General features: G+C 42.8%; 1 protein-coding gene across 6 annotated transcripts in view; it reads left to right on the forward strand.

Annotated features, from left to right (window-relative positions):
* The window catches only part of uvssa (UV-stimulated scaffold protein A), a 130,871-nt gene that overhangs the window by 74,595 nt on the left and 32,002 nt on the right, over positions 1 to 24,274 (forward strand). For 5 of the 6 annotated variants that reach the window (XM_061836071.1, XM_061836067.1, XM_061836070.1 and 2 more), the window contains 3 exons: positions 4,838 to 4,934; positions 19,412 to 19,616; positions 20,731 to 20,850. In XM_061836071.1, the coding sequence (XP_061692055.1) occupies positions 4,838 to 4,934; positions 19,412 to 19,616; positions 20,731 to 20,850 (422 nt within the window). The remainder of the gene's footprint in view (positions 1 to 4,837; positions 4,935 to 19,411; positions 19,617 to 20,730; positions 20,851 to 24,274) is intronic. The other variant, XM_061836068.1, reaches the window with a different exon arrangement.

Below are 24,274 nucleotides of genomic sequence, written 5' to 3' on the forward strand. Positions count from 1 at the left end.
GTAAGCCCTATATTTGATTTTCAATACATGTCTCATATAAATGAATTAGCAGTTCTTCGTTTGCATAACATAGCTACGTGTGAATGATTGACACACTTGATCTGTGTTGAGCGATATTTTGAGATGATCTGACTGCACAAACGTGTCTGTTTGGTGGCTACCGAGCTAAGTTAAACCAGACTGTTTGCGCGAAGGTATGCCCTATATTTGATTTTCAATACATGTCTCATATAAATGAATTACCAGTTCTTCGCTTGCATAACATAGCTACGCGATATTTTGCGATGATCTGACTGCACAAACGTGTCTCTGTTCGGCGGCTACCGAGCTACGCTAAACCGGACTAGCGTGTCCTAAAAGCCTTCGACGTGCACAGACACCAAGACTGAAGGAAGGATGTTTGAGGACACTAATGCAAGAATAATTATTGAAGGGAGCGCGTGACGTTACACAAAGAAAACGAGAGAAACAACTCGTAAATCAAGCCTCGCCTTCTTTTCCTTCATACGGCGGTTCACAAATGGCTATACAGATACACATACAGATTCTGCACACAAGTGTGATATGTAACACGAAAATAGGAAACTGTCAATGACAAATTCGTCTTTGGGTTATTATATATTATATTATGTGGCTTCTCGGTCTTCCTCTAACTCCGGAAAGATCTCGCGCTAATATCAATGGTTTCTCCGTCGATATGCATGTAAATACCATTGAAATACCCCTCGCTAAAATACTTCAAGCCCTGCTGTCTGCTTTTCAACGATATTTCACTATTCGCTAAGAATGCAAGTGAGAAATCAGCTGGTACATCGGACAATTTCGCTCTAGTCTTTTCTTCCTGCGCCGCCATTTTTGCTAATTGTTTGTCTAAGGTTAGCACACGTGGGGTGACATAACTTCAGGAGGCGTGGTTAAGTGCCATGTACGGAGGGGTCAATTGGTACCGGGCCGTCAAAAAAATAATTAATTAGTTCCCTTGTACTCATTATCCAAGTCTGACCAATCTTATATTTTAAAAAATGACCAATTCTCTTGGTTACATCTCGGTCAATTCAATGCCAAAATTTACCCCCACAAGCTTGCAAAATGAGGGGAAAAAAACACGTCTTTGGAAAGCTTCTTTTTCAAAGGGGAAAAGGCCCAATGAAGAGACAGAAGATCCCACAACTTCCAAGAAAAGAAAGTTATTAACAACATCAATGCACATGCCTTTAACTCGCGACTTTTTGAAGAGCTTTTTAATGAGATGGACGCTTATGGCCATGCTACCTTGAGAACAGCCAATCTTGTCCGATCTCGGAAGCCAAGCGGGGTTTGCCTTTGTTAGTACATGGATAGGAGGCAACCTGAGAATACCAAGTGCTGTTAGTTTCTCTCCCCAGATAAATGCAGAGGGGTTGCGTCAGGAAGGGCCTCTTATGTAAAACTGTGCCAAATGAATATGAGCGTTCATCTAAGATGACACGCTGTGGCGACCCCTAACGGGACAAGCCAATAGGAAAAGAAGTAGTAAGGAAATGGACCCGGAGCACACATGGCTTCTCTTATACATGGGAATTAGACGTTATCCAGAGTGTTTGAATTACGAGAGCCGCTGCAAATATTATTCTCAGAAAAAAAATCGCAACCGGCAGCACATTTCAGTGACGAGGGATGGATCACAAAACTGGCGTACTTGTGCAACATATTCTACCCGCTTAATTAATTCAATCTGTCACTTCAGGGATAAATGACAACAGTGTTCAAGTTGGCAGATAAAGTAGCTGTATTTAAAGGCAAACTGGATTTGTGGGTACAACGCATGCACAAAGGCATATTTGACATGTTTCAAACATTAACAGGGATTTTTGTGTAAGACAGAGCCTTCATTCTCCCATCTGGTGCACAGTCACCTGTCTTTGCTGTTAAAAGACTTCGAGCGCTACTTCCTAACCAAAAAGCACCCATGAAGTACCAAGGGATGTATCCGCGGCCCATTTATCAGCAAACCAGGTGAAACCAGCATGTCTTTGCAACACGAAGATCAAATGCTGGAGATCACAAACGACTCTTTAAAAGTATTTTCGAAACGACTCTGCCAACAACGAGAGTTCAAACTATGTAGAAACGAGTGTAACAGGCACATTTAAAACATTTTTGCATTTCAATTGTGTGCGCCCTCCTGTTTTTTTTTTTTTTTTTGATGTTTTTTTGTTTTTTAAATATTCCCATTATGCTCATACTATCTAGTCTGAGCTCAAATTGTTTTGATAACAACCTGTAGCCATTGAGCTCTCATTGTTTTGGACTGCCACACTGCTTCTGGGTTCCTTGCGTCATCGGCAGGAGCGATGACTCATTTTTTTTTAAAAGCGAGTGCACAACTAGCCCTTGTCGACATTTTTCGTCTTCGTTTAAGTCAAAACCTCATGGGCAGTCATTTATGATGTTTAGTGCAGTAACAACAAATATGCTACGTTAACGATCGTAAAATGGAAAGCTCCCACGAGGAAGTCAGAGAGCTTAGGTTGGTGGCGCACATTACCCTAATATATATATATATATATATATATATATATATATAATATATATATATATATATATATATATATATATATATATATGTATGTGTAACGGTAACATAAGACATTGAATATCATATCGAAATGTACGGTGAAGAGAATAAGTATTTGAACACCCTGCCATATTGCAAGTTCTGCCACTTCAAAATCATATAGGGGTCTAAAATTTTCATCGTACGTGCATCTCCACTGTGAGAGAGATAATCTAAAAAGAAAAATCCAGAAATCACAATGTATGATTTTTTTTCTTTTTTTTTTTTTAACCTATTTATTTGTCTGATACAGCTGCAAGTAACTATTTGAACACCTGAGAAAACCAATGTTAATATTTGCTACGGTAGCCTTTGTTTGCAATTAGAGAGGTCAAACATTTCCTGTAGTTGTTCACCAGGTACACACTGCATGCCCACTCCTCCGCACAGATCTTCTCTAGATCAGACAGGTTTCTGGGCTGTCGCTGAGAAACACGGAGTTTCAGCTCCCGCCAAAGATTTTCTATTGGGTTTAGGTCTGGAGAAGATATGCTTCTTACGGAGCCACTCCTTGGTTTTCCTGGCTGTGTGCTCCGGGTCATTGTCATGTTGAAAGACCCAGCCATGACTCATCTTCAATGCTCTGACTGAGGGAAAGAGGTTGTTCCCCGAAATCTCACATTACATGGCTGCGGTCATCCTCTCCTTAATACAGTGCAGTTTAACATCAGCACAGTGCTTTGGCGTCATTGTGAACTAGAGACATTATCACGCACACAGTCAACAGTGTAGAAAATGGTGGTTAGTAAGGACAAGAGAGAGGGTTGTATCGATGTTGCTGGGTGGGGCTTTGATGATCAGCACACAAGATAAATCCACACATGTTCTCATTGGTTGCAAGCATTCAAACAGTTTTTTTTTCCCCTTTGGGAATTAAGTCATCAAATTCTTGATTAGAGAACCTATTATTTTTCTGACTTATGCTATGTTAGGTCACTCACTCACATCCTACTGGTCCAATCTGTATTAGTAATATATTTATACATGTATTTTTATATGTATTTTTTTACATTTATCTATACTTCTTTGTTTTTTTATATTTTGTACACCATACGATTTGTCATTTTAAACTGCTCCGTTTGCACAATTGACATTAACACACGTATAGATTTTACGTCTTGCATGTCTTATAATTAATAGTTCCTATAAACAGAAATGTCTCTTGTTCCTGTTCTTGTTGCTATGTTGTTCCTTATTCTTTGTTCTGCATGTCGTACCAGGGCAGCACTGACTGCCAGAGAAAAATTCGTTGTGTGTTTTTACACGCGATTAAAGCTGATTCTGATGTGTCATCATTGTCCTATTTTTGAGAACTAAGGTGATGTGCAGAGCTGTGGGAACTAAAGTAACAAAAGTATTTCTGACCAACAATATAAATTCATGCATAGAAAGAGTAACAGATGCATTATTTCTCTTGAGGATGCTAATGGAAATATACTGAGAATGTCAGAAGCTGCTTTGTCTTTGTGGATCTAACCAGAGTTGGCCAACCAGTCAGAGATCAAGAGTGTTATGGCAAAGAGCCACATCATTCCCTCCTCACACTCATACCTTTGGTCAGCCAGATTTATTGTAAATGTCACACACCAACTTAAACTGTGTGTTCTTTCTCACATAAACTACCAGTTCAACCAAGCCTCTGCGTTGCAGGATTATAGAATTATATTATAGGACATTTCTGTCAGTCTTTTTGCATGCGTAATGGTGTTAATTCACTTGCATGTGTCTGTAGAGGCACACACCCCTGCGATTCTATCACTGGCTGTGGGATGAATAACCTATTGCAATAATCAGTTCATGTATCCATAAAGAGCATATGTATTAACCCACATATTTTCTTGTTCCATATCTCTAAAATTCACTCAGTCCCACCACATTCTAGTTCAGGGGTCGGAAACCTTTAACACTCAAAGAGCCATTTCAACCCGGTTTGCATGGAAAAGACAACACTGGGAGCCGCGAACACTTCTTATCATCTCTAATGAATGATATCTTATATATCATTTTTTGTGTCCATACACCCTCTAAAGAATGTTGTGAGGATATTGTTCAGGTGTAAACCCAGTCTGATAATAGCCATGTGTCAGAGAACTACTACAGGTGACACTTTGTGGAGCTTTCTGCACAAGTAATACAAATGTATTAAATAATCATACAGGAATGATGCAAAAGAAATTACTTCCATCAGGAGACTGTTGCTTTCCTTTTACTAATTGCATTAAATGTCCTTCTGCCATTAAGGCTTCATCATTTGAAGAGAGTGATGACGACAGTGACTTCATTGAGGTACCAGAAAAAGAAGAGTTGCAAATGCCAGGACATATACAAGTGGAAAGTGGTTAGTGTAAAATACATTACTGACACACATGACCATCTATCAATTTTGCCTTTACTGATAATTTGAAATCTCTGGTTCTATCTTTAGAAATTTTGTCGTGAACAGGTGGGTTGTCAAGGTGATACAGTCAAAAGTTATCCTTCTGCAAGTTGATTTTATTAGAAAACGTGCTGGTTGATAAGAAGTTCTTACACATTGTATGTTTATACAGTGGTGCTTCAGCTCACTGCTCCTGCTGCCCATGAAAAAAATCAATTTAAAACAGATTTTAACATATTGCTTTGGTTCTGTAAATGCTAAAAAGAACAATGAAAGGCTGCGGCCCTCAGTTTGGCCAGGCGAGCGTTGAAACCCTTTTTATCCGGTTCTTTTATTCTGGTCGAGGTGTTTCTTCAATCATTAGGCCAGAGGACACTTTTAACATTTTATCTGAAAATACAAACCCAATTCCAATGAGTTGGAATGTTGTGTTAAACATGAATAAAAAATAGAATGCTCATCAAACACCTGTTTGGAACCTAACCCCCAGTTCCAATTCCAAGTTCCCCACATCCAACGTTGCCATCAGTCAGCAATCAGATGCTTCCTCTTTTGGATCTTCCAGGACGGCCTTCCTCTCCAGCTTTTTATATGTTGGAACCTTCTCAAAAGCAAAGCAAAACAAATTTATTTATATAGCTCATATCATGCACAAGGTACTCAATGTGCTTTACATGTTTAAAAGGATTTGAATACAAACAAGACAAAATGACAAAATGTGAATGGAAAAAAAAAACTAAAAAATAAAAGTACAATTAAAAACAGTATACAATGAAAGAAATATAATTAAAAAGAGGAAATTCTCTAAAAAGTATTAACGGGATGTGAGGCAGATCTTTGAACAAAAAAAAATCAGCAAAGCACCAGACCCTGTGTCCCCATCATACCTCAAAGTCTGCGCAGACCAACTTGCTCCTGTCTTCACAAAGATCTTCAACAGGTCTATAGAACTGTGTGAATTACCAACCTGCTTCAAATGCTCCACCATCATACCAGTCCCCCAAAAAGTCTCAGGTCTTAATGACTATAGGCCTCTTGCCTTGAAATATGTGGTCATGAAGCCCTTTGAATATCTTGTGCTGTCCCACTGCAAGAGCATCACAGGTCCCCATCTGGACCCATTGCAGTTTGCCTATCAAGCTAATAGGTGTGCGAATGATGCCATGAACATGGGTCTGCACCTCTTCCTTGAAAATCTCAACAACGAGGGAACCTATGCAAGGATCCTTAAGCTCTGTTTTTAACACCATCATCCCTGAACTCCTCTCCTCCAAGCTTCTTCAGGTCAGCATTGGGGTCATTAAAACATGATGACAAATCTGCATATCGACAGCAACCAGAAAGGCCGGAGCCTTGGTATGGCCAACACAACCTGGAGCTAAACGCACTAAAGACAGTAGAGATGATTGTGGACTTCACCAGGCATCCTACACCGCACAGAACAGGACCTATAGTTTCCTGCGAATTACAGTCTTTACAGGGCCCAAAGTCGAAGACAAACATCAACTCCCATCCTCAAAAAAGCCCAGAAAAGGATGTACTACTTGAGGCTTCCAAGGAAGCACCGCCTGCCGAAAGAGTTGCTGAATGTTCTGTGTGTGTGTGTGTGTGTGTGTTGTGTGTGTGTGTGTGTGTGCGTGTGCGTATTTCTATTCTTTATTCTCTTTTTTTTTTTCCTTTCATATTTTGAAGTTATTTTTATGTGGATCTTTTTCGATCCGGAAGTCTGGAATGTTCTGAGGAGTGCCTATATAAGGACGAGAAAGACCGTCAACGGGGCTTCTTACCACCGCACTGCTGCTTGGGACAAGTACAGGGGCGCCTTCTGCCTTTCGTTTTTGGACATTTCTGGAACATTCATTCACTTGGAATATTTGCTGGAAAGAACAGTGGCCTGTTTAGGAAAATTCGTTCAACTTTGACTATTCATCGTTTGGCTTGACTACTAGGTCTTTGGACTTCTATTTTGTTAGTTGTTTTTCGTGTTTGTGTTGTATTGTTGTGTGTGTGATTAAATTAATATAAACACAATACAACTGCTTTGTCACATTTTGCTGGTTTGAGCAAAGGGAATTGTAGTCTAAATTCACACGTAACAAAAGTGGGGGCTCGTCCGGGATCGAATTCATTTGTCCTTTGAGACGTCTGTTTAAAAGCGTTGGTTAAAACTTTTTTTGCACATTTGCAACTGAAACTGTGAAGCCAGAAAAATTTTGTTTAAACTTGAACACTTTATTAGGTCATTTTGTGAATTTGACTTCAGATGTAGTTTCCAATACCATCAAGGTTGGTGTTCTTTACTGTCTTCGAGTTCCAGGGTTTGATTTGGTAATCGGCAACTATCTTATCGGGGCTCGAGTTGGCCCTGATCCTATTGTCACTGTTTCTCCGGAGTGTTCACCCAGTACAGAGAAGTTGAAGTGTGACTTTCCAGGTATTTTTCCATCTTGTGCAGTGACTCGTTTGATGTCAAAAGAAAAGGCCTCTTTGCTGAATGATTCCATTTGTGATTTATCAGATACAATGTGAAAATGCTGACACAGATGGCTACACCAACAGCACACAAACACTAAGTACATGTTTCTTCAAGGCTGCAAGAGTGTCTTGATAAACCCACAAGAGAAAAATCAGGGCATTGTTTAAAGACACGTTTATGGCATTTGGGGGTATCCTCCTGCGGTAGAAGGGCGTTATCTCCTCCCAGTGTTGAGGAGTATCTGCTTAAGATCAGAAGGGAAACATGCTGAGGCCAGATGGAGACATTGCTTCCCACTGTTCAGGGGCATCAGCTTGAGGTCGGCAGGGGGGCATCGCCTCCCAGGTGTCACTGGGTCACACTTCAAGACACGCACACAGCTCACAAAGAAAACAATTCAGACTAAGACTAACAGAAACAAACGCATGATAAAACAATCCTAACAGCAACGATAGTAGTAATGAGTAGTAATGTAATAACTTTTATTATGATAACTAACATAGTAATAACTTCTTTATCACTTGCCCAGACGCGGGTCACTGGGGGCCCTCACTGGAGCCAGGCCTGGAGGTGGGGCTCCAAGGCGAGCGCCTGGTGGCCGGGTCTGCACACATGGGGCTCAGCTGGGGACAGCCCGAAAGGGTAACATGGGTCCCCCCGTTCCCATTGGCTCACTACCTGTGAGAGGGGACATGGGGGTCGAGTGCAATGTGATCTGGGCGGTGGCCAAAGGCAGGGACTTTGGCGATCCGATCCCGAAACTAGGTCTCGGGACATGGAATGTCACCTCTTTGGCAGGAAAGGAGCACGAGTTGGTGCGTGAGGTCGAGAAGTTCCGACTAGATATAGTTGGACTCGCCTCTACGCACCACTTGGGGTCTGGCACCATTCCTCTGTTCCACACTGGAGTTGACCACGGGGAGAGACGGCAAGCAGGTGTGGGTATACTTATTGCCTCCCTGGCTCGGGGCCTGTACGTTGGGGTTTAGAGTGTAGCCTCCCTCCGCCTGCAGGTAGGGGGCCAGGTCCTGACTGTGGTTTGTGCTTATGCACAAAGCAGCAGTGCAGAGTACCCACCCTTTTTGGATGTTCCGCACCTCCAATTGCTGAGGCAGCCGACCGGAGCTGTGGCTGTAAGGTGGTCGGTAACTCGTGGCGGCAACCCACGAGCACACCATCAGTGAGATATGCTGTCAAGCTGAAGAAGGAGTCCTAACAGACATTTCTGGCCAGTAGGATTCCCGAGGCAGCTGATAGGTATCGGCTGGCCTAGCGGAATGCAGCTTGGGTGGTCGCTGAGGCAAAAACCCGGGCATGGGAGGAGTTCGGTTAGTCCATGGAGAACGATTTCAGGACGGCTTCGAGGAAATTCTGGTCCACTGTCCGACGTCTCAGGAGGGGGAAGTAGTGCACCGTCAACACTATGTATCGTGGGGAAGGGGCACTGCTGACCTCAACTTGGGATGTTATGAGTCGGTGGACGGAATACTTAGAGGACCTCCTCAATTCCACCAACATTCCTTCCCACGAGGAAGCTGAGTCTGGGTGCTCTGAGGCGGGCTCCTCTATCTTTGGGGTTGAGGTCACCAAGGTGGTTAAAAAGCTCCTTGGTGACAGGGCCCGGGGGGTGGATGAGATTCGCCCGGATTTCCTAAAGGCTCTGGATGTTGTGGGGCTGTCCTGGTTTACACGCCTCTGCAACATCGTGTGGACATCGGGGACAGTGCCTCTGGATTGGAAGACTGGGGTGGTGGTCCCTATTTTCAAGAAGGGTCACCGGAGGGTGTGTTCCAACTATAGAGGGATCACACTCCTCAGCCTCCCTGGTAAGGTCTAGTCAGGGGTACTGGATAGGAGGGTCCGTCGGGAAGTCGAGTCTCTGATTCAGGAGGAGCAATGTAGTTATCATCCTGGTCATGGAACAGTGGACCAGCTTTACACCTTCGGCAGGGTCCTCGAGGGTGCATGGGAGGTCTCCCAACCAGTCTACTTGTGTTTTGTGGACTTGGAGAAGGCCTTCGACCGTGTCCCTGAGGGAGTCTTGTTGGGGGTTCTTCGGGAGTATGGGGTACGAATCCCCTGATACAAGATGTTTGGTCCTTGTACGACCGCTGTCAGTTTGGGCTGCATTGCCGGCAATAAGTCAGACTTGTTTCTGGTGAGAGTTGGACTCCGCCAAGGCTGCCCTTTATCACTGATTTTGTTCGTAACTTTTATGGACCGAATTTCTTGGCGCATCCAAGGCGTAGACGCTGTCCGATTTGGTGTCCTCAGCATCGCATCTCTGTTCTTTGCGGATGATGTGGTTCCATTCGCTTCATCAAGCCGTGATCTCCAGCTGGGATGAGAATCAGCACCTCCGAATCCGAGACTATGGTCCTCAGTCGGAAAAATGTGGTGCACCCACCCCAGGTCAGGGATGAGTTCCTTCCACAAGTGGAGGAGTTCAAGTATCCTGGGGTCTTGTTCACAAGTGAGGGAAGAATGGAGGGGGAGATCGACAGACAGATTGGTGCAGTGTCTGGAATGATGCAGGTTTTCTATTGGTCCATTGTGGTAAAGAGGGAGCTCAGTCGAAAGGCAAAGCTCTCAATTTACCAGTCGATCTCCGTTCCTACCCTCACTTATGGGCATGAGCTCTGGGTTGTGGCCGAAAGAACAATATCCCGGATACAAGCGGCCGAAATGAGTTTCCTCCGCAGGGTGTCCGGGCTCTCCCTTAGAGATAGGGTGAGAAACTCGGTCATCCGGAGGGGCTCAGTGTCGAACCGCTACTCCTCCGCATTGAGAAGAGCCAGATGAGGTGTTCTGGGCATGTCCCACCAGAAAGAGAAACCTGAGGACAACCCAGGACATGCTCGAGAGACTATGTCTCTCGGCTGGCTTGGGAACGCCTTGGGATCCCTCCGGAAGAACTGGAACAAGTGGCTGGTGAAAGGGAAGTCTGGGTATCCCTGCTGCAGCTACTTCCCCCACGATTCGACCCGGAAAAGCGGTAAAAGATGGATGGATGTCCTTTTCTTGTGCTCTCTTATGGTCTTGATGCCTGCTGGTGTCCTTTATCTCAGTCAGCAGCATCAGCCCTTTTTTTGGAACCCTTGAACAACAACACATCTTCTTTTCTTCTTTTCCTTTCGGCTTGTCCCGTTAGGGGTCGCCACAGCGTGTAATCTTTTTCCATCTTTGCCTATCTTCTGCATCTTCCTCTCTAACCCCAACTGCCCTCATGTCTTCCCTCACCACATCCATAAACCTTCTCTTTGGTCTTCCTCTCGCTCTTTTGCCTGGCAGATCCAACCTCAGCACCCTTCCACCAATATACTCACTCTCTCGCCTCTGAACATGTCCAAACCATCGAAGTCTGCTCTCTCGAATCTTATCTCCAAAACATCCAACTTTAGCTGTCCCTCTCATGAGCTCATTTTTAATTTTATCCAACCTGCTCACTCTGAGCGAGAACCTCAACATCTTCATTTCTGCTACCTCCAGTTCTGCTTCCTGTTGTTTCTTCAGTGCCACCGTCTCTAATCTGTACATCATGGCCGCCCTCACCGCTGTTTTGTAAACTTTGCCCTTTGTCCTCAGAGACTCTTCTGTCACATAACACTCCAGACACCTTCCGCCAGCTGTTCCAACCTACTTGGACCCGTTTCTTCACTTCTTTACCACACTCACCATTGTTTTGGATTGTTGACCCTAAATATTTGAAGTTGTCCACCCTCGCTATCTCTTCTCCCTGTAGCCTCACTCTTCCCCCTCCACCTCTCTCATTCACGCACATATATTCTGTTTTACTTCGGCTAATCTTCATTCCTCTCCTTTCCAGTGCATGTCTCCATCTTTTTAATTGTTCCTCTGCATGCTCCCTGCTTTCACTGCATATCACAATAACATCTGCGAACATCATGGTCCAAGGGGATTCCAGTCTAACCTCATCTGTCAGCCTATCCATTACCACTGCAAACAGGAAGGGGCTCGGAGCTCATCCGTGATGCAGTCCCACCTCCACCTTAAACTCCTCTGTCACACCTAAGGCACACCTCACCATTGTTCTGCTGCCATCATACATGTCCTGTACTATTTTAACATACTTCTCTGCCACACCAGACATCCGCATGCAGTACCACAGTTCCTCTCTTGGTACTCTGTCATAGGCTTTCTCTCGATCCACAAAGATACAATGTAGCTCCTTCTGACCTTCTCTGTACTTTTCCACTAGCATCCTCAAGGCAAATAATGCATCTGTGGTACTCTTTCTAGGCATGAAACCATACTGTTGCTTGCAGATACTTACTTCTGTCCTGAGTCTAGCCTCCACTACTCTTTCCCATAACTTCATTGTGTGGCTCATCAACTTTATTCCTCTATAATTCCCACGCCTCTGAACATCGCCTTTGTTCTTAAAAATGGGAACTAGAACCAAGTCTCCTTCTCCTCTTTCCTACCAGAAGACACACCAAGTACTCTCCTGCCTGTCTCTCTGATTACCTTGGGTCTCGTAGTCCAGTTTTCCGGGACCTTCTGCTGTCCATCGAGAGCCTGTCTCACCTCTTTCCGAAAGGCCGCATAACATTCTTCCTTTCTCAACTTCCACCACATTGTTCTCTGCTCTACCTTTGTCTTCTTAATCTTCCTACCTACCACCAGAGTCATCCAACCCACCACCATCCTATACTGTCGAGTTACACTCTCCCCTACCACTACTTTACAGTCGGTAATCTCCTTCAGATTACATCGTCTGCACAAAATATAATCCACCTGCGTGCTTCTACCTCCGCTCTTGTAGGTCACTATATGTTCCTCCCTCCTCTGGAAATAAGTGTTTACTAAAGCCATCTCCATCCTTTTTGCAAAGTCCACCACCATCTGTCCCTCAAAGTTCCTTTTCTGGATGCCGTACTTACCCATCACTTCTTCATCGCCCCTGTTTCCTTTACCAATATGTCCATTACAATCTGCAGCAATCACAACTGTCTCGATGTCTGGGATGCTCAGAAATACTTCATCTAGTTCCTTCCAGAATTTCTCTTTCCACTCGAGGTCACATCCTACCTGTGGGGCATAGCCGCTAACCACATTGTACATAACACCCTCAATTTCAAATTTTAGTCTCATCACTCAATCTGATACTCTTTCCACCTCCAAGACATTCTTAGCCAGCTCTTCCTTTAAAATAACCCCTACTCCATTTCTCTTCCCATCTACTCCGTGGTAGAATAATTTAAACCCTGCTCCTAAACTTCTAGCCTTACTACCTTTCCACCTGCTCTCTTGGATACACAGTACATCAACCTTTCTCTTAATCATCATGTCAACCAACTCCTGGGCTTTTCCTGTCATAGTCCCAACATTCAAAGTCCCTACACTCAGTCGTAGGATCTGTGCATTCCTCTTTTTCTTTTGACGACGGATCCGGTTTCCTCCTCTTCTTTGTCTTTCTTTGACCCAGAGTAGCTGAATTTCCACCGACGCCCTGCAGGTTAGCAGTGCCGGGGGCGGGCGTTGTTAACCCGGGCCACGACCGCTTATATTTGTTAGGCACAGTTTTTACGCCGGATGCCCTACCTGACGCAACCCTCTGCATTTATCCGGTCTTGGGACCGGCCTACAGATTGCACTGGTTTGTGCCCCCATGGGGCTGCATTCTGAACAACAACACATGCACAATGCAAAAGCACAAATCTGACAAAAAGGTCTTAAGATGAGTTATTCGTAGAAATTTTTGGCCTTCTTGCTTCTTACATGAAACAGCTCTTTCGAGGAATGGTAGAGGCTCATGTTTGGTGGTGGATGGCTTTAGGTTGATGGTAGATGTCTTGGTTTTGAATGCCTTGGGGTTCTTCATGATGATGGTGAACCACCTGTTCCACTGCCTAAAACAGTATGAAGAAAACAGAATATCATTGTAACCAACTTTTTTTATTGTGCTCCTTGGGCCAGATTTCTTTTCATAAAGTGCTTTAAACAGAACATGTATGTACTTTAATGGCCTTGCCGAGCAATTACACCACTGGCATCACCTCCTGAATCCTCCAGTTCAGGTTTTTGGAGCTGTAAAGAAAATAAACCAACCTGCAATATCACATCACTGAAACGTTGATAGATATAGTCTTGACATAAATTCATTGAATTCCTGGACTCTTTGAAAAAATAAAACAAAATATCCCAAATTATACATTTATATAAAAAAACACTAAATCAATGAATGACACTGCTGATATGCATGCAGTGAGAGAATTAAATGAGACATGCCAATTATGATTCCACCATACCGAAGTGGGGAAAAATAACCGACTGGTCACTTTTACTATATCCGTCTTATTCTGCCCCAATTAAATTGGGTGGGTACCATAACCCACTTGTGTTAACTGAAAAAAAGAACAGATATTTTGGATTAATTATAAATGTAATCGGCACAGCCGGCACCCTTAATTGATGGAATATATATCCTCAATACATTTGGTTGTGTAGCAAGATTGCATCTACTAAAATTGCGTACCAATCTCAAGATGAACATATTTTTTCTTCGATGGATTTGCCAAGGGAGCTTTGCCTGCAAAATAGGTCAGTATATTAATGTAAGTGCCAAATTTTTCATTACACATGTTCTAGTTCAGCTTGTACCAGGATCCTGCCCGTTGACAGCTGCGATAGGCTCCAGCTCTCCTGCGACCCTCTTGAGGATAAGCGGTTAAGAAAATGAATGGATGGAATTTAAAAAACTATCATTGGAAAGAGCTTTGAAAACCCCTTAAAATCTCACTTAAATGATCTCAATAGCTCAAACAACAAACGTTATGATCATTCAAAGATTCGGAATATGGGATAATTATGGTATTGGTAAAACAATAGAGAAGAACAATAACTTGTGACCTTCCCGGTTATAGGATCTTTAAAATGTCATGACTTTTTTTGTTTCTCAACGATCACTTGATTATTACAATTTGCACTTATTGTCATTATAATTCCATACAAAGCACCAAATCCGGCAGTTTTACCAATTTTGCAATGCGACCAACATTTTTGCGAGCGTAAAAAAACCCCCCAAAAAAACATTGCAAGCAGTCATATCACTTTCATATTTCACTATATGCATCTCCTACATCTCCCACTGACTTTTACATCTATAAGTACAAATAAAAAAAATGAAGCAATTTGGAAAAAAAAATATACTTACCGACGGGTTTTGATCGAGGTGTAAAACGGAGAAAAGTTTTGAATAAAAACTACAGTGGTGCCTTGATTCTTGAACACAATCCATTCCAGAAGGCTGGTTGAAAGCCAAAGCACGTTTTCCAATTACAATGAATGGAAAGTGAAATAATGCGTTCCAAGCCTAAAAAAATTTTTTAAGCGATTTTTTTTTTTTTTTTTTTTTTTTTTTTTTTTTTTAGCTTTTCCTGATAATAAACTGCATAGTAGAAATACATGTATAGTTTAAATACTTTATATAATTAAATAATTTAAATATATTCATTTGTTGCTTAAAATGTATGCTTTAGCCTCGTAGAGTATGCTAGGCTGAGAGTGCATTGCTGTATCTGTAGCGACTCAGCCCTGAGCCTTGGAAACTTTTTTTTATTAATAAAAGTGCAGAATAACTTTAAACAAGAAATAAGGGGTGGGGGGGACCAAATTGTTTTTTTATTTGCACAGGAAGTACGTAAAGTAAAAAAAAAAAACTTGCAACTCGAGGTAGGGATAATGGAAGAAAAAAAAAAGCAACGCAAAACAACTGTTTCAAATGTCTTTGGTGTGGTGACTCTCCCCTTTTTCACAAAGAACGAATCTGTTTGTTTCTGCCATCTTTTAAGCACTTTTCTGAAGTGGCTCATAACATTAAAATTTTGAATTGCTCTGCAACATTCAGCTTCATTTGGGTGATGAAGTTCTACCAAATTATGGATGTCGTTCCATTTAGCACAGGTAGCTTTAATATTGGCACATGAGACAACCTTCCTGCCTTCAGCCTCATCAGACAACATCTCCTCCCTTCCTCGCCAACACTATCCCCAGCGACCTGCTGCTCGTTCACGAAAATAACAAGCAACTTTTCAACTTCCTCCAATATCTCTGGCCTCTGCTTGGTCAACACGGTTGCTCCTTTAGCAACATCACGTTCTTTGATGGCATTCTTGTGTTTCAGGATGTTGCTGACCATCGTTTTCGCCATGCCATACTTCTTTGATGACTCAGAAACACGCACACCAGATTCGTGCTCGGCTATCAAATCCTTCTTGAAGTTGACAGTTTTACGCACCACTTTCCTTTTTTCAGCACCAGCAGTTCCACTTGCCTTCTTTGCAGCCCTGATCAGGGGTTAATGTTGCTAAATTTGAAGGAAAAAAAAGTCACTACAGTACGAAGAAACGTCCGTGAGCAGAGGAGCGTGTGAGTCAACTGGTTGCGTCGTTACGTCTTTTCCATTTTTTTCGGGGGAGCGTTCGAAAGCACAATATAAAAAAGTCATGGGTCAGCTGGTCGGGGTGTTCGAATACTGATTTTCCTTTGAAAACCAAGGCAAAAAAATGTACAAGTTTTCATTCGAAAACCGATTTGTACGAAAACCAAGACGTTCAAAAACCAAGCAAATGGTCTATCGACACGAGGCCGTGGTAGCAATCTGGCTAGCTAGCTGCACATTCAAATTTTGTGACGATAACTAAAAACTAGAAACTGCCATTCTTTAAAATAAAAGATATGGCACATTTTCTTCTTTTCCTTAAGTCAACTGCATCAGCATACAACTCACCGCCACCTGCTGGCTGGCGAAACATGCCACACCCAGAGAAGTTAGAAATGTTAAGTGTACCTCTGCAAACTTTAATACTTGAACTTGAAAAAAACATGTCAGCTGTTTATTTTTGTTGGTCATTTTGGTACTCAAGATGTAATGGATGAAAATCCAGTTGATTGATTGTTTTTAACCTGCATCAAACTGTGGAATAATGGTTCAAATCTGGATTTGGTCAGATGACTTCTCCTTGGTCTGTTAATTTGGCCATTTGGTTGATAGTGATTGAAGGTTTGTGAACGTAGTGCCCTCTTCAACATACTGATAGCTGGTTTCCGATTTTTCAAGATGTTACAATAGTGGCTTAAGCACTTACATGATGGACTTGCCCTATTTTTGAAATCTCCATAGTCATGACAGTATTTATATACTGTAACAAATAATTGATGGATTTTATTATGTGACTTCAGCATGTGCATTAACTCTGATGTTGCTTGAAAATTGTTCTACAGAAAATATTTTCTGTACAAATTCTATAGAAATTTGAGATCAAGCACTGTGCCACTTTATGTTCTTCAAAACTTTCAATAGAATTCCTATGGAAACATTTTGTTCTATCGAAATTCTATAGAAGGTCACAACCAAAGTTCTGTAGAGAAAGTTGTTCTGTAGAAATTCTATAGAAATTTCAGATCAAACAATGTGCTACTTTCTGTTCTTCAAACCTTTCTATAGAATTTCTACAGAAACATTTCCTTCTGTAGAAATTCTCTAGAAAGTCACAGCCAAAGTTCTATAGAACAAGTTCTATACAAATTATATAAAATTCTATAGGTTTCTATACAATTTCTACAGAATATTTTTAGCAGGGTGTGATTGCAAACAAAGGCTACTCAACATTTACATTTTTCTCAGGTGTTAAAATACTTATTTGCAGGTGTATCACACAAATAAATCGTTAAAAAAATCATACATTGTGATTTCTGGATTTTTCATTTTAGATTATCTCTCACAGTGTACATGCACCTACGATGAAAATTTCAGACCCCTCCATGATTTCTAAGTGGGAGAACTTGCAATATAGCAGGGTTTTCAAATACTTATTTTGTGTTAAATACTTAAACTGCAGTAGCAAAAATACATAGCCTGGTTGAACAAATCAAATGGCCCAAGTTTTAAGGCTGATTGGTTCTTAGGAGGTGTTTCGTTCACTTATTGGCTAAACTTCCAGTTTAATAAACCAAGTGTAAAGTCAATGTGAGCCCCCTTTGCAAATAGTGCACAAATCTATGTATATGGGGCATGCAGTGGACACCTAAACACTTGCCGGGTTAAATTGCAGGTAAAAATCTGTTCTCAATTTTTTTACCAGAATAAATAAACTAAGTAAAATTCACACACCATAACCAGCCCCTGATCATCCATCCCTCCATCCATCTTATAACGCTTATCCAAAGTTGGGTCACGGGGGCCTTTAGCAGAGATGGCCAGACTCTTCAGATCCACTTCATCCGTCTCTTCTGAGGGGACCCTGAGGCATTACTAGGCCAGCCAAGAGACATAGTCTTGCTAGCATTTCCTGGGTCATCCTCTGGGTCTCCTTCCAGTGAGACATTCCCAGAAAACCTCACCAACGGGTCATCTGGGAGGCAACCAAATCAGATGCCCCAGCAACCTCATCCAGCTCTTCTCAATGCGGACGAGGAGTGGCTCTACTCTGAGCTCCTCCTTGATGAGTGAGCTTTTATAAGACAGAGCCAAGACACCCTGTGGGAGAAACTCATTTCGGCTGCTTGTATCCGGGATCTTGTTTTTTCGGTCATGACCCACAGCTCCTGACCATAGGTGAGGGGAGGAATGTATATCGACTGGTAAATAGAGAGCTTCACCTTTGGACTTAGCTCCCACTTTACCACAATTGACTGATACAAAGTTCACATGACTGCTTTCGCTGCACCAAGCTGCCTGTCAATCTCGCGACCATGCACTAGAGCTGTCGAGCTGGACCAATGTTCCGCAGCCAAAACAAAAACTACATTGCTGCTCCCGAATCTGAGATTCGACTGAAGTATGTCAATCCAGAGGGACTGTCCCCGATATCCATGTGATGTTGCAGAAGCGTCAACCAGGACGGCCCACAACATCCAGAGCCTTGAAAAACTCCAGATAAATCTGATCCTCACCGAAGCCTTGCCACCGAGGAGCTTTTTAACGATCTCGGTTACCTCATCCCCAGAGATCGGAGAGTCCGCCTCAGAGAACCCAGACTCTGCTTTCTCATAAGAAGGTGTTTTGGTGGAATTGTGGTGGTCTTTGAAGTATTCTCCCCACCGATTCACAACGTCCCAAGTCGAGGACAGCTCGAGCTGGGGGGTGGGGGGGTGTTCCTCCCTCCCCCCAATCACACCCTTCCAGGTCTCACTGTCATTGTCCACGGGAGAATTGAAATCCCCCAGCAGAAAAATTGAGTCCCCAGTGGGAGTGCCCTCGCGCACCTGCTCTAAGGAGTCCAAAAAAGAACTGTTGCTGACACAAACAACCGTCAGGACCTGTCCCCCCACCTGAAGGCAGAGGCAGGCAACCCTCTCATCCACTGAGGTGAACCCCAACGGACAGGTGCCAAGCCGGGGCAACAAGTATACACCTTCTCAGCACCTCTCACCGTGGGCAACTCCAGAGTGGAAAAGAGTCCAACCCCCCTCAAGAGGACTGGTACGGGCAGTGGCCGGCTGGGCCCCATTGGGGCAGGCCTGGGCACCAGGCGCTCACCTTCGAGCCGCACTTCCAAGCCTGGCTCCAGAATGAGGCCCCGGTGACCCGCGTCCGGGAAAGGGAAACCTCGATCCATTTAAGTCCTTCATCATACGAGTCTCAGCTCCCTCACTTTGGACCTGTTTGTCATGGGTGACCCTAGTAGAGGTGTGAAGCCAACTTAGCTCCTTGGATCATTGGGACATAACATTCGCCATGTTAAAGTGACCGTTTCCAGGAGGGGCTGTAATGCCCCTGTGGGCTAGTTTAAAAACATCACCTCACGTTTGTTTAGATTAACACTTGATCAGCAATTTCAAATTAAGATCCATACTCTATGTTCGTATTTGATACTGTATACTTAAAGCATCAATGTTTGATTTTCAATATTGTAATTCTTCAGATATCAGCTGGAGAAATCCTAATAAATTGGAGTGCAAAATGTTTTTTTTCAACTTTACCTTTTTTTGTTACCAGGTTCAAGTCTCTTTTCATCCACTCCAGCATCATCTAAGTATGTCACTAAAAGCATTGTGATTGAAACATCTTCCACTCCACCCCGACCTCCATATTCCTACAACACAAGTTTGAAAAGAGTCCAGACAGATGAGTGGAATTCAACTTCCGGCACTGCAACATTCCCCATCCTCCAAAAGGATTTTTCGGTGACCAGATTATCTAGGTGATATTACATGTAACCTTATAATTATTGTGTGAATAGTGGAGGAATTCACACTATTTGTGTTCTTTATTTATTTTTTCTTTATTTTAAGTACATTTAAATTATTCTGCGCTGATTCTTTTTTTTTTTTTCCAGTGTATTTACCAATAAAATGTTTACATGATTCACACCATTCTAATTTGAGTTTACTCCAAAAATTCACCATACAGATGTGTGCATTTGAACTTTTAAATATTTTCCACATTCCCCATATTACCACTTTACCAAAATTCTACTTTTGGACACATTGGTAAAAAAAAAAAAATCTACATTATTCCATAATGCTTCAACATTTCAGAATCAAAATCAGCGAAATTGCACATTTTTCACCCTTCTTTCACATTTCATTTGTACTTGTTCAAATTTACATCTGTTTTGGCAAAACCTTTTTCTTACACAATAAACAGGGAGACAATCTTGTCTTTGTGGATTTTTATGACAAAATAAAGGAAATTCTTTCAAAAAAGAGGAAAGAGTGCAATTCTCATGAGTTGTCACCACTGACTAATGATCAAACTAAAAGGCCTTTGGTTATATAAAAGTTAAAGAGGCAGAAAGAGAAAAAAACAAGACAGTTATCTATGTTCAGCTGTATACACATGGAGCAGGTAAAAAAAAACAAAACATGAGGAACAGCTAACAACCTGACCGAGAGAACTAAAACCCACAACGGGATAAAACCTGTTAAAGTTCAAGGTATAACGAATAGAACTAATATTCGGTATATATGCAAAACATATATCTGTCAACACAGTTTCTCCCCTTTTGATTAATCCAACCTAATCAATATACTACTACATCATTAAACCCTACCGATTAAAATCATCAAAAAATTAAAAACAAACCCAAACAAGTAACTAAGCACTAAAAATTAATCATCTAAAGGCAAAAGTGAAGCAAAGCAACTAAATCTTTTTCTTTCAGCTTTTCCCGTTAGGGGTCGCCACAGCGTGTCATTTTTTTTCCATCTAAGCCTATCTCGTGCATCCTCCTCTCTACCACCCACTGTCCTCATGTCCTCCCTCACATCCATCAACCTTTTTTTTTGGTCTTCTCTCGCTCTTTTGCCTTGCAGCCCGTCCTCAGCACCCTTCTACCAACATACTCTCTCGCCTCCGAATATGTCCAAACCATCGAAGTCTGCTCTACCAAACAACGTGCTAGAAGAAAGTAAAACAAAAAGTAAAGCTCTAAGGTATAACAAATGAAACAGCAACTCATCATACATCAATAAAACAACAACCTCCAGTCATCCAGAAATTCTTACCTCTGGTTAAAGAATATCTATTATAAGTGGGTCATTGTCAAGTATGTAGCAGATACACCATGATGAAGGTGAACCCTCTTTCCTAGAAGTTACTCTGGCTTTATAGGCCAAACTTTATGATCTTGGTGACCTTTATGGTCAATCACTGTAGAAGATAAGGAGAGCGGAGGATTCAGGACCATCGGCAGCATTGGGAATTTCAGATAGTGTGATGCACGAACGCATGTAGCCCTTTCAGCAACCTTCACCACAGTGTTGGTCTCAAGGAGAACTTGAAAAGAGCCCAGGCAGCACTGATGCCTCCACATTTTCCAGCGAAAGTTCTTTGACATCATGCAATGGTCCATCTGACACCCTCAGTAGTGCTGCATGAACTTGTTTCCTGACATCGGAGAGAAAGTTCGTCACAGATGTGCAATAATTGATCATATTGTCCTTACAATGGTGTGTGTGTGTCCATTGGCAAGACTGGAGGATGCAGTCCAACATTCGGAGGGCCTGCAGACATGATTAAACGGGGACAGATTGTGCCTTGGACGCACAAGCGTCCTCGTATCCATCAAGACAATTGGCAGACACTTAATCCAATTTAATTTCGTCATCACAACATTTACTCAATTTACCTTTTAGAATCCCATTTTCTTTTTCTACAGCACCGCCGGACTGAGAACGAAGATTACAATGTGTTTTGAGGTCAAATTGTGGTTTATCTGAAAGCCAGCCCCCCTTTTGAAACATGGTCCAACCCATATTTTATCATAACAAATGACGAGACATTGGGGAGACAACACTTATCATCAGGCCCCTTCCAAATGTCATTCTCGAAAGTCGCCGCACTCTGTCACCAAAAAGTACGTTCAGCAGGAGTAGATAGCGAGTGAAGGTCAGTGAGAGAAAGGGGGGGTGAATGGGCAGTGAAGGAATGAAGGAAGGAAGAAAAAAAAACAGCACCTGTTTCTTTGTGAGTGGTTTGGGTGTGTCGACAATAGCCTGCAGTCAGGCTGGAGAAAGCATTTTCCCTTGAGGATTGAGGATGTATCTTGGAAACTGTGACACAAACTGCTTTGTGGCCTTCTGAAGCGAGGTGTTTTAACAAACAACCGTATCAGTCTCACACTGTTCTTTGGTGGGAGCAGCGATCAACACATCAACATATTGTGCCAAAGCTGTGCCCAGTGTGAGTGTCAAAGGTTCAAAACTGGGCGAGTGCCTTGCAGAAGTCAGTGGGGGTGCATGGCAGCCCTGGGCACAAGCGCGTGCAAGTGTACTTTTCCCCTTTGAGCGTGAAAGGAAACCAAACTTATGAAGCTTTGTGAACTGGAACAGAAAAAAATTCATTAGAAGGGTCAACACCTGAAAATCTCTATGGGTCAGGTGGAATTTGGCTCAAAATCGTGTCAGGGTTTGCCACACCAGAAGCTGTAGTATTTATTACAGCATTAACAGTTTTCTTGAACAAAATGCCATTCAGTTGGCTGACCTTGAGGTCTGATTTTTTTTTTTTTTTCTCACCGGAAATATCGGTGTTTGAACCGGAAAATTATCGCATTGTACAATAATTCCAGCTTTGAGCAATGCTTCAAATCTTCTTCTTTTCCTTTCGGCTTGTCCCGTTAGGGGTCGCCACAGCGTTGTCATCTTTTGCCATCTTAGCCTATCTCCTGCATCTTCCTCTCTAACCCCAACTGCCCTCATGTCTTCCCTCACCACATCCATAAACCTTCTCTTTGGTCTTCCTCTCGCTCTTTTGCCTGGGAGCTCCACCTTCAGCATCCTTCTACCAATATACTCACTCTCTCGCCTCTGAACATGTCCAAACCATCGAAGTCTGCTCTCTCGAATCTTGTCTCCAAAACATCCAGCTTTGGCTGTCCCTCGAATGAGCTCATTTCTAATCCTATCCAACCTGGTCACTCCGAGCGAGAACCTCAACATCTTCATTTCTGCCACCTCCAGTTCAGCTTCCTGTTGTTTCTTCAGTGCCACCGTCTCTAATCCGTACATCATGGCCGGCCTCACCACTGTTTTGTAAAGTTTGCCCTTCATCCTAGCAGATACTCTTCTGTCACATAACACACCAGACACCTTTCGCCAGCTGTTCCAACCTGCTTGGACCCGTTTCTTCACTTCCTGACCACACTCTCCATTGCTCTGTATTGTTGACCCCAAGTATTTGAAGTCGTCCACCCTCGCTATCTCTTCTCCCTGTAGCCTCACTCTTCCCCCTCTACTTTTCTCATTCACGCACATATATTCTGTTTTACTTCTGCTAATCTTCATTCCTCTCCTTTCCAGTGCATGTCTCCATCTTTCCAATTGTTCCTCTGCATGCTCCCTGCTTTCACTGCATATGACAATATCATCTGCGAACATCATGGTCCAAGGGGATTCCAGTCTAACCTCATCTGTCAGCCTATCCATTACCACTGCAAACAGGAAGGGGCTCAGAGCTGATCCCTGATGCAGTCCCACCTCCACCTTAAATTCCTCTGTCACACCTAAGGCACACCTCACCATTGTTCTGCTGCCATCATACATGTCCTGTACTATTTTAACATACTTCTCTGCCACACCAGACTTACGCATGCAGTACCACAGTTCCTCTCTTGGTACTCTGTCATAGGCTTTCTCTAGATCCACAAAGACACAATGTAGCTCCTTCTGACCTTCTCTGTACTTTTCCACGAGCATCCTCAAGGCAAATAATGCATCTGTGGTACTCTTTCTAGGCATGAAACCATACTGTTGCTCGCAGATACTTCTGTCCTGAGTCTAGCCTCCACTACTCTTTCCCATAACTTCATTGTGTGGCTCATCAACTTTATTCCTCTATAGTTCCCACAGCTCTGAACATCCCCTTTGTTCTTAAAAATGGGAACTACAACACTTTTCCTCCATTCTTCAGGCATGTTTTCGCCCGCTAGTATTCTGTTGAATAAGTTGGTCAAAAACTCCACAGCCATCTCTCCAAATTGCTTCCATACCTCTACCGGTATGTCATCAGGACCAACTGCCTTCCCATTTTTCATCCTTTGTAATGCCTTTCTGACTTCCCCCTTAGTAATCATTTCCACTTCCTGGTCCTTCACTCTTGCCTCTTCAACTCTTCCTTCTCTGTCATTTTCTTCATTCATCAACTTCTCAAAGTATTCTTTCCATCTATTTAGCACACTACCGGCACCAGTCAACACATTTCCATCTCTATCCTTAATCACCCTAACCTTCTGCACATCCTTCCCATCTCTATCCCTCTGTCTGGCCAACCTGTAGAGATCCTTTTCTCCTTCTTTCGTGTCCAACCTGGTGTACATGTCTTCATATGCCTCTTGTTTAGCCTTTGCCACCTCTACCT

Source organism: Syngnathoides biaculeatus, chromosome 11, assembly GCF_019802595.1.
Source record: "Syngnathoides biaculeatus isolate LvHL_M chromosome 11, ASM1980259v1, whole genome shotgun sequence".
Classification (NCBI taxonomy): domain Eukaryota; kingdom Metazoa; phylum Chordata; class Actinopteri; order Syngnathiformes; family Syngnathidae; genus Syngnathoides; species Syngnathoides biaculeatus.